The sequence below is a fragment of the Cloeon dipterum genome, chromosome 3, assembly GCF_949628265.1.
Source record: "Cloeon dipterum chromosome 3, ieCloDipt1.1, whole genome shotgun sequence".
NCBI lineage: Eukaryota > Metazoa > Arthropoda > Insecta > Ephemeroptera > Baetidae > Cloeon > Cloeon dipterum.
In genome coordinates this window covers 29,785,640-29,804,080 of record NC_088788.1, presented here as the reverse complement: position 1 = coordinate 29,804,080, position 18,441 = coordinate 29,785,640, and the positions used below count along the sequence as shown (strand labels likewise).

Genomic DNA, 18,441 nt, shown 5'->3' with positions numbered 1-18,441 from the left:
ATAAAGTTTGCGAGTTGCCCGGTGGTTGAGCAAGTGGTCTGCTCAGTGCACTACCATCGCTCACTCAGTGTCAGCCTTTGCCAGCAGTTTATCTCGGCTCAGCTGCCAGCCGCAATTCAAAATCCGCTTACGATGACCATAAGATGCTGCTTCGAGACTAATTGAAAAACCATCTGCTTTTCTTAATCTGTATAGTAAGAAAATTATTCAAATTTACAATTTCAGTTTCTGATATTTCTGTAAACGTCGAAAAAACTCCATTATGACTTTTCTTGACTCTTTAGTTTTCGTGTGAGCATTAACTGTCGCTTACAAGTCATTCTTCACTCAGACGCCGTTTTTGCAAAATTATGAATTTATGGCGTGGAAGTGAGAGTCAAATGAAACCACGCGTGAAGCAAAGGCGGTAGAAATCAATAGCAATAATATAATGTGGATCTCTCTCTCTCTCTCTCTCTCTCTCTCTCTCTCTCTCTCTCTCTCTCTCTCTCTCTCACACACACACGTCTCTAGTGCATGAAGCGCTGGAAAAGCGGCGCGCAGTGGCAGAGCAAACTTTTCTTTTCGCAAATTGAAAAAGCCGCAGCGGCCTGCAAGAAAGCAATTTTCTCTTTTGCTGTGTGTGTCAATAATATTCAGTTCACTCTCTCTTGCTCAGATAACATCTTTTTATTCTGGCAGCGCGGCTCCTTTTGCATCGTGGCGGTGGGAAATATGTTTGTGTTTAGCGTATCTCCCTCTCCGTTCGCCGCCGCGCGTCTTGCACATTTCTCTTTGTGAAACGCTTTATTTTTGTCGGGGCGAGCGAAATGCGCGCAAAGAAACAACAGTAACATTTATTTATCTGCCACTCTATAACCCAACGTGAGACCACTGATTCGGAGAGGAGGAGTATGTTCGCTTATTCCCACCGAGATTGGGCTTGCAAAAGTGAGAGAGAGACGATATATTGTGAACATATTTCTCTGATGTAAGTTGAACGGTGTCTGTCTGTCTGCCTCGTTGTTAGTCAAGACTAGTAAAAATAGACTGTGATTTTTATGGCTTAAGATAAAGAGGGCGAAAGAAAAATGGGTCTTTTTTAGCTCTGCGCCTGATACAAGCAAAGTGGATTAGTTAAGTGGCGTGGAAATTAATTTGTAAGCTTTCCACCAAGCTCTGTAGAAAAGTCACGTGAAGAGTCTGTTGTAAATCACAGCTAGACGAGGGCTTGAAAAATATAAAAAGTCACTTTAGTAAGCCAAAAGCGGAAAAGATATATTTCTCACTCATTTATATCTTGGATAAAATAGAATTAAAAAAATAATAATAAAAAAATGGAACATAGTCTATTTTTCTGGAAAAAAACACACATGCACTCGTACTTTACAGCACCTTTTGGCCCCTAAGGCTTCATTAACGCGTAAAAATATACACAGCAGTGTTTGAGGCAGAAAATGAGGAATCAATGGCATTTGACAATATTTTTTTCTGTTGAGCACAGTCAAAAAATACAATGCAAATGACGAAATCTCGTGAAACCTCGCCACTCGTCCTTCCCGCGATAAACTCCCTCTTACACACATATACTTTCAGAAGTGGAATGTCAAGTTCTCATTACGAGTGCCAAGGAAATTGGCAGAGCTTTCCTTCTACTTACCAGAAAAGTAATTAATTTAGTGATGTGGCACAGTATGATGATTAATTATTACTGGGTTAGAGTTAAAAATTGCTTTTGTTGCATCAGTAAGGATATTGCAAGTTTGTTGATTCATCTTTTAATAGTAATGCGATTCAAACATTTCTGAAAGATTTTAACTCACAATCCAGTTTTAGCATATTCCTGCAGTGTGGCACTATCGAAATGATTTTGTCGCACAATGCCTGACTACTGAAATTTGTTCATGTTGCTAACAGCCAAAAAAGGATGCAAAAGAGACATTGTGACGTCTGTTTCAAATTGGCTTTTGCTTCTACGCAACGATCATTATTTCCTCATTTACCGGCCATGCTGCAAAAAGAAGCAACTAACGCCGGCCTCGGTTCGGGTTCTCCTGGCCCGGTCGTGTCGAGAGGAAAGAGTGGGAAATATTTATATTCCGAGAGAGAGCGAGCAGAAAGGAGAAGTTTGCTGGCGAGACGGGAGCATCCGGCGTGTTGCTGCCGGGTTCGGCTGCTGGATGATATTATTGATATTTTGTGCTGGTCACGGCAGAGGTACGCACACGGGCGTGCGCGACTTACCTGCCTGATCTCTCCCGCCGCCGCTCCAGCCTCCAGCCGCCGTAGCTGCTGCGCTCGCTGCAATTACACCGCACGGCCGGCTCAGCCAGCCAGAGAGCGGGCGTCTCTTTCGGGGCTTTATGGGGTTTTAAACTTGGCGCAAGTGGGCGCATCAATAATTCACACGCAGCCACAAAGCAATAAAGCCACCAGCCGAATATTCGACATTCGCTCCCGTTTCGCCCTGGGGGGAGGGCCTCCAGGAACTCGGCTGCTTTTTGCCCTTTCTGTGGTAGGATTAATCGGCTGATGGCGTGAAATGAATAAATTAGTTCGCAGCCCCAAAGAGCGGTCTCTTCTTTTGTATTCCTATTAACGGAATCAAAAAATGTGCATAATTTGTAAACTATTTAAAAATTAAACTTTTGTGTTTAATTTTTGGCACACAATTTATATTTTTAGGGTTAAAAGTAAAAAATATAGGCCACTGGATAATATGAATATTAATATCCCAAAACGGCAAGCACGAGCAGTAAGGTAGCACCTGCCAGTCAATATCCACATCAAAGATCCGACTTTGGCTTAAATAGTTGAAGCTAATTGCATACGCATTGACCTTCTAAAAAAACGTCCAAAACGAATAAGCTCTTTGTGAATGGCATGAGTGTTCAATTTACTACTTTTGGGTAAAAACCAAAGCTCCACGCGGTTGCTTAATCGATGCAAATCAGGCAGGATTGACCTCAAACAAGCAGCACGACCTTTTCAATTCGTGCACACCGCACACTGCACTGCTTGGGCCGAACACACGGGGGCACAAAAGCAAGCAGGTCGATACTGCCGATGCATACACACGGGGCACCGAGTATGCTGCAATTTCGCCCGGCATTGTTCTCGTGTGTATAATGGCGTGAATTTGCTCATCACCGCCTGCCTACCCACCGTAATGCCGTGTATTTGTACACAATGATGGCCAATTTGCGAAACGCGAACAATAAGCACGCCAGCAATAAATGCCGACTGGTTCACGTGAATGCAGATGGAAATCAGACGACGTAAACCCTTTTCGGCCGCTCGTTAAGCATTTGTTTGCTATCTTCCTTGTACAATATAATCCGTAGCATTTGTAAGTATAACAACGCAAGCGATCAAATATTGATAATAATTATTAAAATTATTAATTGATTTTACAATGGCTACTTCCATAAGCAATGGAAGGCTAGTAAGTCGAAAAATAACAAAAATAAAATAGTTGCCTTCCATTAATATTAATTTGGCTGCGGGAGTATATATTGTAAAATCAATTATTAATTATATGTATTACCCCATAATTATGGACTTTTCACTTGTTCTAAATTAAAAAAATACTGTCACTGCTCAGGGCTTGTGATTTGTTATCAATCGTTCTTGCTGTTAGTCCATTCTTGCTCTGCATCTCCTTAAAAAAATGTTTTACTATTTTACCCATGATAATGATAAAGAATGAAAGTATTTTATCTGAAGTGTTACACATAAAAAATGTGACTAAAACTTTATCACTTAAACGAAAGCTCATCCAAACAGGCAAACAGATTTGGAAGCTTTTATTTAGATTCATCTCATTTTTAGGTTTGATTTAACGCTTGAACTCTTTAATTAATCGATTTCAAATTCAAATTGCAATATCAAGGGGCTACAAATCGATCCATGAAACCATTGAATTGCGTGCAGTGCAGTAATCCACCTGATCCTAGTGCTCGCAGCAGCCAGGTTTTGAATGTTTAAAACCACGCAACGTCGGGTGCCAGCCGAATGGACCGAAACTTTAAGAGCCTTGTGTCTGCTGCTTATGCGCGGGGTAAGCAGGTTGGTGTGATTCTCCGATTGTAATTATTTATACAAGCACGTAGACGAGCACCGTTCTCAGTGTAAATGGTGTTCATGACTGATTAAATAACATCTAACCCGTGGCACGACGGGCGAACTGCACCATCGCGGAGGCAGCCAACATCATTGTGTCGGGACGAGGAAATTGCACCGAGTGAAACAGGGTCACTCCGACTGCAAAAGTGTCTGCGAGGCGATTATTTTCTTGCCGCTGCACTTTCGCGCGGTGATAGTGCAGAGACTAATAACGAAAACGGCAATCGCCATTAGCAGCGGAAATAACCACTCCAGGGAACGGGGGGACAACGATTCTGCAATCGGGAAGTTGCGCTGATTGCTCGGGAAGCACTCACTGGCACGTGTGTTTTTGACAAACAACAGGACGCGTTGAAAATGAGTGTGGTTAACTTGGCGTGTCTGTTGACGAAGCGATTTACACATGTCTGCGACTGGCAAATTGCTTTGTGGCGTGACAGTTCAACTTTGCTGGATTTATTGTTGTCTTCTGCTCTCTGGAGGCGAAAGTTTTGTGTTGGATTGCACGAAAAATTTGACGCGCAACGCAAGTTGACCCGATACCAACTTTTACAAGCATCTTCTTCTGCTTTGAAATCCGAATGGAGTTTGAAAAATTAGATTATGTTGTTTTATCAAGAATGTGAGTCAAAATTCAATATAGTCACTCAAGCACGCAGTAAACCGTTTTGAGCTCTTTGATCTTTATTCTCTGCAAAAAGGCAGGCAGGTACTAGCAATATCTCTCTCACCGTATCTCGCATGACAATATGGGAGCACGTGTGTGAGGCGGAGATGAAATTATTCTTAATAAAGTGGAGAGTGCGATGCAATGGGAGGTAAAACCCGCTGCGCTTTCGCACCGTAGCCTTTTTACGAGCAACAGGTGAGGAGGAACGGCAGAGAAGATTTTAGGGCATAATAATTGAAAACGATTTATAAGTGTGCGACGTAAGATTATGAGAAGTCGGAAAATAGATACCTGATATATACTCCAAATTTAAATTAGACCGTTTTCTCCCAGCACCCAGCATTAGCATTCCTAAATTTAAATATCCTTCTATCGTCGAAACCAACTGAAAACTCTGTGGAGCAATGAATAAGGGCTAAAATCTGCTTTTGTTGATACAGCCGGTTAGAATGGTAACACACGGAGTCTGCTTTAAATGACATGAATATTTGAACCGACTCCTTAATCCGGAGCAATTTGCATGCAAAAATTGCGTTGGTTTATTCTCTCCCTCTCTTTCTCCGCTTTTTGCGTACTCGGCGCTGCGGGCAGAGAGGCCGAAAAATCGAGTCTGCCAAGAGCAGCAGCAGGTACGCAAGTTCATGTCTCTCTCGGCCGGGCTATTTGTTCCGCAAGGCCGCACACACCGCAAACAAGCGTAATAAAGTTGCAACAGCGAAACCCTTTTGCCCGTTTTGCTTCTCGGCGAAAAATGGCGCACGTTGGTGGTTTCCAATTCCATTTTCGGCCAATCCGAAGGGAGTGCAAACCACTCCCGCCCGACGGCCGAATCGCGCCGTGCTCTCGCATGCCATACATGGAGAAGAAAGAGCAAATACTTGTGAAACTCGGCTCTAGGTGCCCCTGGAGCTCGTTATGCAGCCGGAACTTTTGTCCGCACACGAGAATGAAACGCGGCTGTTTGATTAGCTTCGTGGGCTCGACCACCATTGTTCTACACGGCCTCTATATTTGGGGCTGATAAAATTTAAATTGCTATTGATTCGTGTTGGAGCTAGAGTAGAGAGCTGTGTGAGTTGGACCATTTAGTAGTTACCTATGCCGTTTAATTCAGCAGCGCTGAGGTCATGGAGTTACTCCAACACAACTCCAGCAAATAATGCCCCTTTGATAAATATTTTACAGCTCTAAAAGCTTTTAAACTCTGCACAAAATTAATTTTGATTTTTCTTCGCTTATTTATTTTGTAACCTTCAACTAAGATGGAAAATTAAGGAAGATTTAAGCTCTCTCTTCAAAGTTTTCATCCTCAAAGCAACCATTTTATTTTAACTCCATTATTCTCTCAAAACTCGCTAACTAAAGCAAACAATGGCTGTCAGAATAGCTATAAAAATGCTGAAAATATGGGTAGCATCTGGAATTGAATCCGTCAGTCCGAATCAGCGCTCGTCCATTACCGACGCAAACGTCGGGTATTTTTACCCAGCAATTCTTTCATGCTCGGCCCTAATTTCTGCACACGTTTCACAAAGAGCTTTGAATGAAAGAAATTGCATTTTCTGGGCGCAATCAACACGTAGATTGCTCTCTCCTTTGTGAGCAAAACTGAACCGCTTCGGCAGCAAATAAAATTTATGAGCAGCTCCAGTGGGTTTCTCTCGATTTTACGAGTCGTTATTTTTATATTGTTTTTACTAGGCAACTTTTACTGCTCGAGCTCATCGGAGCGTGCAGAGCAGCTTTCGTTCAGCCGCTTGTTATTCCTAAGGAAATTGAAGGAGGATCAGAGAGGAGAAAATGAGCCGCTCGTCGATAAATAAAATTCAGCTCTCGAGTAACGCGTCGAGAAAAGGAAGAAAATTATTCTTCATCCTCTCAAAGGCCTCTAATTGGCGGCGGACTATGCAAAAACAGGGCCCATCTGCTGAGCAAAGTGGCCCTTTGTCTCTTGTAGACAAGGGTGCTTAGCGGAAAGGGACTCTCCCATTTTCGGGTAGGAAATATTAGACAATTTTCAGTAAAATGTGCGAAAAGCTATCCTCTGCCTTTGTAGAGAATGTAAGTCAAACGCTCCTTTGTGTGCGAACATGTTCGTTAATTTTACCTTTAAAACAAAATTATAAAAACTTCAAACAGTTCTCTGTGTAGATGTCTTTTTAAAGTTCCTGATTCAATATCACTAATTTAATTGGAAAACTAAGCAATTTTCTCTTTTTGAAGCCGTTATATGTAATCAAAACGGAAGAACGTGATAAAACTATTTGTATTATTCAGTTTTCTAATTATCGGAAAGTGTGAAAATCATTGCCATTGGTTGAGAACTTGATTTTTTACAAGTAACTAAATTTTCTTAAATGAACGATACACTGAAATACACGGCTCCATCGTTTCATCTCAATTTTGCTTACTCTTTTGACAGTTCAAAGAATCATTAATTATTTCAAAATTAGGCTGCAGTCAACAGTCTACAATCGCCAACTCCACTCAACATTCAAACGGTGAAAGCATTCCCTGTTTTATCCTGCTTGACGTCATACGCTCGCGCGCAAAAATGTTCAAGACAGAGAAAGGAGGAGGTGCGAAGAAAAACACAAAATCTCGATTCCTCTGCGCCTCTATTGTAAGGAGGAGAATCATTTTTTCCTCTGCTGCTGCATAACGTCAGTCGGCACAAGCAGCAGGCGGGGGTGAGAGTGCCGGGTTTTGCGGATTGTTCATACATATTTAAGGTGGCTCGCACGGTTGCCAGCGCCAGTGCAAGGCAAATGCTCCCTTATAATTCTTCGCCCAAAGTGTACAACCAAACGGGATTCACCCAACGCTCGCCCGGTTCCAAGCATTTCAACCCATGTGCAAAACCCAAGAGAGCATCTAGACCTACAAAGAAAACATTTTTCCTGCTTCACACGAACTGGGTCCATGCCAAAGTGGGAAGAAGGAAATCGAGAAAGATTTGCATAACTGTTTTCCTAATCCCTCTGCAAAATGGAATGTATTTTTTTGTCTCACTGTCTTCGTTTCTTAACTGAATTTCGTTGAATTGAAATATTTCACAGTAGCCATAAAAAGACTGGTCTCTTTTGATTGTTATTGTACATTATTTACACGAAAAATTCCTTTAAAGCCATTTAACTTTTTTCTATTCACTGCTCTTTCCCTTTAATGCAAAACTTTAGAAAGTAAAGAATTTTTGCTAGATTTTGAGACTCAAAATTCATAGCATTTGGATCGCGGTCCTCTTTCTTGCAAAAGTGCCCCTTTCTGTGTGGAATTTATTCTTGAAGCTAAAACACCATTCAAGCAATCTTAAATATTGTAACTATGACAGTAGGAATAAACAAATAATAATTACGAGTGGAAAACCCAGTAAGTGGTGTGAACGCATCAACTCCCAAGATTTTGTTTGAAACAACTGTAGTAATCAGGGCAAAAGCTATTAGTATTTTTCAATTTATATGGGTTCTTTTTGGAAATGGTTTTAAAAAATATCAATTTACTATTTAAAAAAAACTTTTTGAAATGGTTTGATTGCTTAAATGCATTGCTTAGGAGTCCAGAAGTACGAGTTGCAATCATTTCCAGTATTTTTAATTTCGCAACTTTATTTGAGGGTTATTTAATTTTCCTTTTGATAATTACGGATTTGTTCTTGGGTAAGGAAGGCAAACACGTTTCCCAAGGAACACCAACGTGGCCCACATACAAAAAGTGTCATTAAAGTCGGAAAAGTTTGTTACGAAAAACGTGTGGCTTTATAGAGACTCTCTCACAATATTTTTGCACGTCTGTTCGTGCAAAGGAAAGAGGAATCCACCGCCGAAATTAATTTTCCAGGTGGGGTTTGCAAAAATCCCCTAAATCACGGTGCAATTCGCGGACAAACTTTCACGCTGGCCGGCACATGGCACGTTTTTTTGCGATCGGGGTTGCGGACCAGCAACTTGGAAATCAATATCTTCATCTCGCGTTATTTATTTGACACCTGCTCGCAACAGCGGCGGCAAAAACTCGCCGCTTTCTATATTATGTACCACGAACGCACGCTTTGATATTATGTGGAGTGGAGCTGCATGCTCGCACGCCGAGAGAGCCACGCCGGGAAAATCGATCGGTGAAATTCAGCGCTTCTAATGTCTTCAGGGGATGATTCGGAGGAGCAGCTTGAAATTATAGCGGCTCGGATTAAAAATGTTTTATGCATAGTATGTGCATGTACGAGAAGAGAAAGATCGAGGATATTGTCTGGATTTTGTGAGTGTGTTTCCAGAGCAAAACTTTTCCGCAGAGGGCGTTGCTTTTTTCCTATGTAAGCACGGTGTGCTCTCGACTAAAAGTAATTTGCGAAATGGCCCTCTCGATGGTAAATTAATTGAAGAGACTCGGTGTAATTTGCAGAGTGGCCAGACTAATTTTGGAGACACTTTGTCAGACAGTTTTTATAATGGCTAGTTCCATTAACTATTAATTTCTGCAGAAAATTGGTATTTTCCATTTTATTCAATGTGGCTAATAACATTACTATGTTGTGTGGTTAGAGCAGTGACGTAAATTTTTGTTCTATTATGATCATAAGTTTATGCGATGAATGCCAAATTTATTTCAAATGTGATGGTCTTTTGTAATTTTTGATTCAATGAATGAGAAATTAACTGAATGTTATTTATTTTAAGGTAATGGTAATCCCATTAAGTAGGGTTTTTTATTGTAAAGTATATCTCACACCAGAGCTGATATTTTCAATTTTTTAAGGTTTTAACAGATTGAGATGAACAAAAATGACCAAATTAGATAGTTTCTTGAGGAATGTTGAATTTTTTAATTTTATAAACCAAAACCGCTTTATATTTGATCTCTTTATGAAAATCAATCAATTATTTAAATTGAAACAGAAACCAAGAATCATGTAAAATCCCGTGATAAGCAGGCTGGTTCGAGTGATTTAAATAATTTAATTCAACCATTTCTTGGAAGTTGGAATAAAGTAGATCAGCAAAACACGTAGCAGAGGGAGCAGCACGTAGTCGTGAGCAGCACACAGACAGGTCAGCGTACGTTGGTGGCGGAGGGTGTACGTAGGCTCAGGCGAAGTTGGCGACGCCGTAATTTGCATTCAAATGAGGTTCCCACTCATTGCCATGAATTATTTACTTCTGGCATTGGTGACTAGAAGAGAGAGAGAGAGAGAGGGCATCAAAGCGAGCCGGTTCGGCGCACACGCTGTGCTGATAGATAATAAAGTGTGCGGCGGCGGCGGCTAGAGCCAGCATGCACCCGCTGACACACACAGATCAATCCGTTCAAAGACATTCCTAAGTTCATCCCTTTCAGGCGTGACGCCATTGCCAACTGGCTGCTGCTTTGGAATGCCAAATTATTTTTGCACCCTGTGTTGCCACTCGCGTGGAAACTAATCAAAAGTTGCAGCTCAGGTGGAATTCGGAGTAGAGGCTTCTCTTCTGCCAACGTGTTAAAACAACAACCACATAGTGAATTGAGCACCTCAGTGGAAGAACAATTTGATTAATCGAGTCAAGGCTAGGATTATCCGCATAAACCTCCTACCATTGTTGAGCTCACAAACATGGGTTATTTTTCTTGCTTTGATCTTGAATTATGAAACAATAAGCCAGAAAAAATAAATTTGTATGTACTGCGCAATTCAATTCTTTGGGTTTGTCGCAATGTTCGATGAAAGTTCGATTAAAAGTTATTTGAATATGAATTTAAATTTATTTTACAGCAATTGCATAAAATTTTGTTGAAGTTGAGTCAGGTTGAAGCTCACAATTAGCTCACGAACATAAAAGTTGGCAATGTTCACCCAAAATGATCCGAATTAATTTCACGACCCCTCCCTTCACTTTTGAAACTTGGCGCATTTTGTGAGCCTACTCATAGCATCCATAAAGCAGTTTTGGAAAGGAGGAACATAATTTATTTAATAAGCTCAACAAATTCTGCGTCATGACGCCGCGGGACGAAAACACGCTCGGTGCTTATGACCCGTTCCATTTCTATAAATGCACAAAATTCCCCCACGGGCCTATTCAACAGGGAGCATGGGCTTCCATGCACTGCAAATTGATGGCGGAATAACGCAGTTAGACCGAGAGGCTGGAATTACTCACATTTCGCAAAGCACACACACACACACACACACACACACACTCGCATTCCAGGCTCTTTCGTATTCGCACTCGCACACGCACGTCATAAAACAGCCGCGCGGTGCGCTCGTACTATTGTGCACGGTAATTAATATGCAAATGTGAATAAATGGCCTGACGAGTTTTGAAACACCATACTCGCTCGTTCAGCCATTGTGTGTTCCGCGGACACAAAGTCCGGCCGGCCAGCCGAGAAAGTAAGCGACCGCCACAGAACGACGAACGACACGTGAATTAATGCACCGCGATGCGATAAAACGTAGCCGATTGTTATCCACCCCGCTGCCTTTCTGCCTGATGCTCTAATGCAGAGTGCGACAAACGTGTTTTTGCGCATCCACCTCACTTTTTATGGCTCCGCCTGACACATTAAACTGCACATCGAATTAACACTCGAGACTTTTGCTTCTTTCGAGGCCATCAGTGGTGAAGGGTGAAGGCTCGTAGCGATAAAATCTTTTTCAGCATAAAACTACGTTAGGTTAGCTAAATGAGGTTCAGGTATTTTTATAATGAAATAACATTTTCTATTTCGAATAAATGGTTTTATAAATAACTTGACCCATTTGAGATGTATTGAACCTACACAGGATCAAATTCTAGCGACTCACATGGGGGTTTTAAATCATGTTGCTTTGCATCGTGTGCTTACGTTTTGAATAAAAAATGCAAATATTCTGACGGCACATATCTAGCGAAGAGGACACTAGCGCGGGTCAAGGTTGAGCTGCTTGAATTGCAAATGTAATTTCAAATTTCTTCTGCTGCACCATAGTCCTCACTGTCTTTTAAAACTAAAGTATTTTTTGCATTGGGGCGTGGCACTGAGCTAGAAAAATATAATTTATAAATAATTTGAAGAGTATTTTGCATGGACAGCTGAGTCAACTTCAATGTCCGACAAGAGAATTAAGTTGATGACCAAATGCTGGATAAAACTTGATCACATATGGATGCAGAGGAAAACATTCGATTGATTCTGCCAGTTAAAATCGGGCACAAATAATCCCTGTCGTTGTCAGTGTACACACGGTGTAAATCCAGCAGTGACCCACATTGTCATGATCTTGAAATATCGCCTGCGATTATGCAAATATCGGAAAACTGAAAATCCCCTTACTTGCCGGCGAAAGCGAGACAGAGGCAGATTAAAAAGCAGGCCGGACTCGCAAGGAAGCAGGATTAACGTGACGTCATAAGGAGCTTTTCCCTTGTATTCTGCTCACTCACAATTACACAAAGCACAGTCGGGCTCACCTTTGTTCACGCTGCAAATTGAGACAGCGTGCGTGATTTTATCGCGGACGGGACACACGAGTGCAGTCTGGCCGAGATTGTAAACGATCGGTTCGCGTGATTCGCCTCTGCTTTTTGTCGCCCGACACGACCCTTAATGCGATCTATTTAAAGCTATTGATTACCATATCGTGTTCAAACCTGAAATCCTTTATGTGCCTGTAATTCAATCTTTTTCTCCATCTGCTATATTTGTCGAACACAAGAGAAATTTCCTTAACTCAGTGAACACGTGGTTCGAGAGGGTCAGCATGATGATCATCCTGCTCAACTGCGTCACCCTGGGCATGTACCGGCCGTGCATCGATGACGACTGCACCACCAGCAGGTGCAAAATCCTCCAGGTATGTTTGAATAATTAACCACACCACAGCCGCATTCTCCGGTTTATGTACTTTACTCCTTTGTACTCCTTGCGCAACGCCTGCAGCGTTCACTACTTACTCGTATTATTTACTTCAATCAACCAACTGTGAAACATTTCGCACAGTAACGCTCTCCCTAAAGTAGTATTCGCGGAGAAAGAAATAACTCTCTTTGTGCTGTTTGCCTTTGTCATTTTCATTTTCAAAAGAAAGGTAGAGCTGCAGTTTCTTAAGACTTGCGATTAAAAATATTTATTATTGTTTTCTTTATTAATGGGAGACAACAAATCGTTTCAAACGATGAAGTATATCAGAAAAAAATTGTAACTCAAAATTTTTGATAAAATATATATTATATTGTACCCCAGTTCTAGATGTTTTATTTTTATTTAATCTCTTTTTTGATGTTGCAGATTTTTGATGATTTCATTTTTGCCTTCTTCGCCATCGAAATGTCCATCAAGATGCTGGCCATGGGGGTGTACGGGAAAGGAACGTACCTGGCTGACACGTGGAACCGGCTCGACTTTTTCATCGTCATGGCTGGGTTAGTGCAAAAAGCATCTCGGCGTCTATCAAATCTGCCGGCGCGGCTGATAACTAATCATGATATGTGTACTTTCGGTGGCCGGTAATGGTTTTTGTCTCCAAATAAACGCGCGAGGGCTGAGGGAAAGTGGCCGGGGGTGTAATTGGGCGTGAGTGAGTCACATCGAGCGGCGCCCACCTTGCCGCCGCCGCCGCTGCCGAGCGCTTCCTCACAACACACATTGCAGGCCAATCGATTCAGCCTGTTGCGTAAAACGAGGCCCGCGAATCGAAAATAAACACACTCTCACTCGGCCGCTCAGGCTACTTCTTATGAGCTCATCATAATATTTACGGCCCATTACCGCATACCGATATGAATTTGCGCCGATCGGCGGCTTATTTATTTTCTGTTCTTTGCAGGGCGCTCGAATACTGCCTGAACGTGGAGAACATGAACCTGTCAGCTATTCGAACCATTCGAGTTCTTCGTCCTTTGAGAGCCATCAACCGTATTCCAAGTAAGTATGCTCTTTTTTTCGTAACGCCGCCTAAATCTGACAGCTGGGGACGTGGAAAATTGCAAAATTTACAATTACTAATGATAGGACAGGTGTGCATATTTTGTGCACGAAACTACTTTCTACTGTGAAAGGTACCACTGGACCAATGCTAATTTGCACAAATTTCCGCGAAGCGTGGTGTTTTAGACATTTAAAAGCTATTTAACAAGACTAATTTGACGATTGCCTAATTGCGGCGAGGTGATAGTTTGTGTATATTTCAAATGTTTATATGTTTAATTGGACAAGTATGTTGGCCCATGAAAAAAAATTCAAAACCTAAAAGTTGTTAACTTGATCTGCTATCCTAAAATTTGATGCAACATGCCCCACTTTCTGCGATTGTATGTAACGATAGTTAATTTTTACCCCGATCTGATTTACTACGTAAAAAGATATCAGTTAAAGTTTTCGACGAACGAATTTATATCTGGCTATTTGTCACAGCCCCATGAAAGGTTTGTCGCCGGAGAAGTGAGCCGCCGATATTGAGCGGTTTTGCCCGTTTTTCCGAGTGTGTATAGCAAAGTAGTATTTCGGAGCAAATGGAACAGCCAGCTTTTCAATGCTCGCTATTGATTCGAGGTGTTTGCTTCCGCATATACGCGACGCGCATAACAGCTTTGTACACATGCGGAGCGCAGCAGATTTTACAAGACGACTGCTAGGGGCGAGTGTGGAGCGCGAGAGGCAAATCGGATCTCCGCATCCCCAGCACTCGACGAGAAGTATATATGCCAAGGTCATGTTTATCCGGAAACTCTTGAGAAACTGGAAACGCGTGGTTGATGAGACCTGAGGGAAAATGTACATTAATATTTACTGCTCGCAAGATTAACCGACATGCGAGAACACGCTTTAAAGTCGCTCTCAAAAGAAATATTTTTCAGCATTCCAGCAATTAGCTTTGAGATCACTGCTTCGATGTAAGATGATCTGCGGCAAGCTAAGCTAAAATACTTTTAGCTCGTTTCGAGCATAATTAGGCGTTTTTGGCACGGCTTTGACTGGTATCTGGCTGCTTCCAGGACGTGGCTCTGCCACTTCCAAAACTAAAAAAATCTGAATGACATTGACTCATTACACGATTAATCTAGCAAAGGGAAAATGTCGTTAAGTTTGTGGCCATTTTTTAAAATTGTCACAACTTTCGCCGCCTTCAAAGAGAAAAAAGACTTTGCAATTATCTCGCAATAAACAGACAAAAGCTTTTGCGCTTCTGAAGAGAGAAAATAAGCAGGAGGCGGGTATATTTGCATAAGGACGCATTTGCAATGAAGATTTGCCTTTACCGCCGCGAACCTTTGTTTTTCTGGCCGGAAAACCAGCGTGCCGAGAAAATGTAAGATGACAACACTGTAATTTAGCCGAGCAACTCTAAACAACCTGCCTCGCTCTGACAAATCGAATAAAGCGGCCTGAGAACCTAAATTGTCTCACCATAAATTTCCATCGGAAGAGGCACTCTGCCGGATGGTTTTTAAACTCGCCGCTCTTTTTTCCATCAGCTTTTTGCGGCTAAATTGAACGAAGTGGCCGAACAGGCTTTGTTCCTGTTGCCAACGTATGTTTTGATAAAAAAAATCCCCGCATCTCCTGGAAAAGCAAGCTCTCACTCTGGAGTGAAAACTCGCTCGGTCTAATCTGGGCTTTAATAGAGAAGCCTGTGTGTTGTTGACGGCAGTAACAAGACAGCACAATTGGGAAGGGATTTATAGCATACTCTATGCTTTTTAAGGACTTAAAATTCAATTTTTAAGACAGCGAAATTTATCCATAAGACATATTAATGGAGAAACATTAAGACTCTTATCATTAGTGAAACAATTCAATAATCTTTCAAAAAGCAACAAATTTAACTCTCCATCTAATAAATTTACTGACGTCATTATTATGTATTAGAGTATAGTAACATAACAAACCCGCATGCTATTCTAGACCCCCATAACTTATCAAATTAAACTGAAATTTCGGACACTTTCCTCGAAGCTTAACACCTTTAATTTGGTCTTCTCGTTTCGGCTTTTTCCCGAAGCCCTATTTCTAAAACAGAAACAAATATTCCGAAAATTAATATTTTCATAATTCAAAATTTCACATAAAGTTAATTTACTGCCATTATGAACACAACCTCGAGTGGTCGCCTATTTCAAAATTTAATCATATATATATTCGATATTTGTTCTGAAAAAAATCCTCTCATGAAATAAAGCATTGGGAAGAAGCCGAAACTAGTTGAGCTTAATAAAGACGCTAAATTTTGAGGAAAATGTCCTTAGGTTCAACTCAATGTCAAGAAGGACTTCGATAGGAATCTTCGTTAGGTATTTTTGTATTTACAAAATTGATAAAGCACATTTTTTAACTTAACGCATTCACTTTGAATCAAGCTTTGAAAGGCACGCTAATAAATTTTTGTTAAACAAAATCTTGAAATTGTGTCAGGCTTTTGTTTTAATCGGGCAACTGTTTGTTTGATGCAAAAGAGCAACTGCAAATTCCACCCCTAACTAAATATACCTCAGCGGTGCGGCGGCGGGTGTTAAAAGCGAACGATCATCCCGCTCGATCATGCCCCTGTCAGCACCTAAACCTGCTCGTCAGATAACAACCTGCCAATTCCGCCGGCTGAATGAGCAGCCTATTAAGACGCCACCTGATTAATTCTCGCGCGAGTTTCTTTCGTGCCACTACAAGCCTCTCGCGTGCCTCGTAGACCCACCTCTTCGTACGTACGAACACATCTTTACACCGGCGCACTTGACTTGCGGTTGATTTTGCCAAGCGAACTGCCTAATCAGGTGAAGCGCGTATGCCGGCGCAACTCTCTCTCTGAGTGGAGCTGCGGCGTGTTGCCGTAATTAAGCTAGTCCTCGGTTTCCTTTCGCAACATGGATTTGATTTAGAAGTTTGGAAGTGAGAAATCCGAGAGTGTCGTAATTACAACTCGCGTGTTGGCTTTAAAGCAAGAAGTCGAGGAATTGAAATAAAGGGAGCCTCCTCAAAATTAAAAATCAAGCGATGTAGAGAAAAAATTCTCAATGCCAATTTTTAACTGGTACGTCCTTTGAGGATTGAGTTAAAGCCAAAATTTACTTGCTTCCGGAGAACCGCCACCACCAACCCGCATCATCCCCTGATTACTTCCTTTAAGAAACATAATATACAGCACCGCATGTGTTGCCTCTCGCAATATTAAAAGGTTTTCGTCGGTAAAGAGCACAAGATCTTGAAAGCGCAGTAAATTTTCGTGACAATCAACTCCTCTAATGGCATACACGGCGTTTCCTTACTGGATATGTAATTAATTTACAGATGCTGGATAGAGCTCGAGAATCGGAATTGAGAACATTCTCAAATGCACGGTCAAGTGATGCCCATTTTTGTAAAACTTGGCAAAATCTTAAGATTTTTAAATATTTCCCCACTATATTTGGACTAGAAAACATTGAAAAGTTTATCTTTTAAATTTTTCACAAACAATTAACTCAATCAATCGACCACTTGCTATGGAGCTAACAATGCAAAGTGAAGCTAAAGATTGAGCATATTGTGAAAATTTATGGCAGGTTCCCATTCATCAACTGCTGCAAAATATATAATTCCATCTGGTATTTTTGGAAGGAAAATATTTTTTAAAATTTGTATAAAATCTGCACAAAAATGGCCAATATTTTTAGCTAAGCTCTAGAACCCGCGATTTTAAAAATTATGGTTAACACGTGCTCGTTTTTTTGTCATTTTCGTTTTGACTAATTCCAGCGTTATTTTCCCTAGGTATGCGCATTCTGGTGATGTTGTTGCTGGACACCCTGCCCATGTTGGGCAACGTCCTGCTGTTGTGCTTCTTCGTCTTTTTCATCTTCGGCATTGTCGGCGTGCAGCTGTGGGAGGGAATCCTACGCCAGCGTTGCTTTCTCAAGCAGTTGCCCAACATCAGCTACCCGCAGTGAGTACCAGCGCTCCCCAGTTCAATTTTGAGTTTTCCAACTGAGTAAACAAGCAAAATGAAATTATCGCATTAAACGCGCGAGTGCCAATTTCATCATGCCCGACTGATATTTTTCAGGAGCCTGCCAGATTTTTACACAATGAGGGTGAAAGTGACTCTGTAAGGGTTGTTCCTATTGATTTAGGCATGCGTGCCCCTCACTCACTGGCCTACTAATCTCGCCTTCTCTACTAATTTCCGCCCGTCCCAGAGAGTGTGTCTTTTGTGACCCGCGGAACGTAATACTAATCTCGGCCTCTTTTGTGCGTCATTTCCAGCTTTCACGCAAAATGCCTATCGGCTTGCCCGTGGGCAACCTCCCAGAGTTCTATTTTAGCGCTTTTTCTCAGCTCAAATTTGATCTGCATTTAGATTTTTCTCCAACATGGCTGCAAAAAGTTAGCCAATAAATACAGACTAATCTTCTCTCACGACGACGAGTACTTCCTTTTATTACCACTCCAGCCTGTGATTCTTTTTAGATGCAATTCAGTTGCAAAAGTTTCCCCCTGGCGCGACGTTGATAAATTATCTGATTTCCAAATGGCGGCCGAGTTTTCCAATTGCGTTTCATTCATCATCTGAGAATGTCGTTTCGCAGCAGCTCGCGGATATCTGACGACACAATCAATTTCTCCCTGTTAAACACGCCAGCCAACGCCTTTCATGAGACCACAAAAAGGGAAACAATTTGTACAGAAATACTGCCTCAAATTTTGAATTGAGTCATACATTTAGTTTTTTTTTTTTGTGA

At 41.5% G+C, this 18,441-nt stretch overlaps 1 protein-coding gene across 9 annotated transcripts in view; it reads left to right on the top strand.

The window, feature by feature from the left end:
* The window catches only part of LOC135940378 (voltage-dependent T-type calcium channel subunit alpha-1G-like), a 116,956-nt gene that overhangs the window by 68,412 nt on the left and 30,103 nt on the right, over positions 1-18,441 (top strand). For 6 of the 9 annotated variants that reach the window (XM_065485235.1, XM_065485232.1, XM_065485239.1 and 3 more), the window contains exons 2-6: positions 12,473-12,584; positions 13,019-13,152; positions 13,557-13,654; positions 17,474-17,645; positions 17,766-17,807. In XM_065485235.1, coding sequence (XP_065341307.1) covers positions 12,473-12,584; positions 13,019-13,152; positions 13,557-13,654; positions 17,474-17,645; positions 17,766-17,807 — 558 coding nt within the window. The remainder of the gene's footprint in view (positions 1-12,472; positions 12,585-13,018; positions 13,153-13,556; positions 13,655-17,473; positions 17,646-17,765; positions 17,808-18,441) is intronic. The other 3 variants (XM_065485237.1, XM_065485241.1, XM_065485240.1) reach the window with 1 other exon arrangement.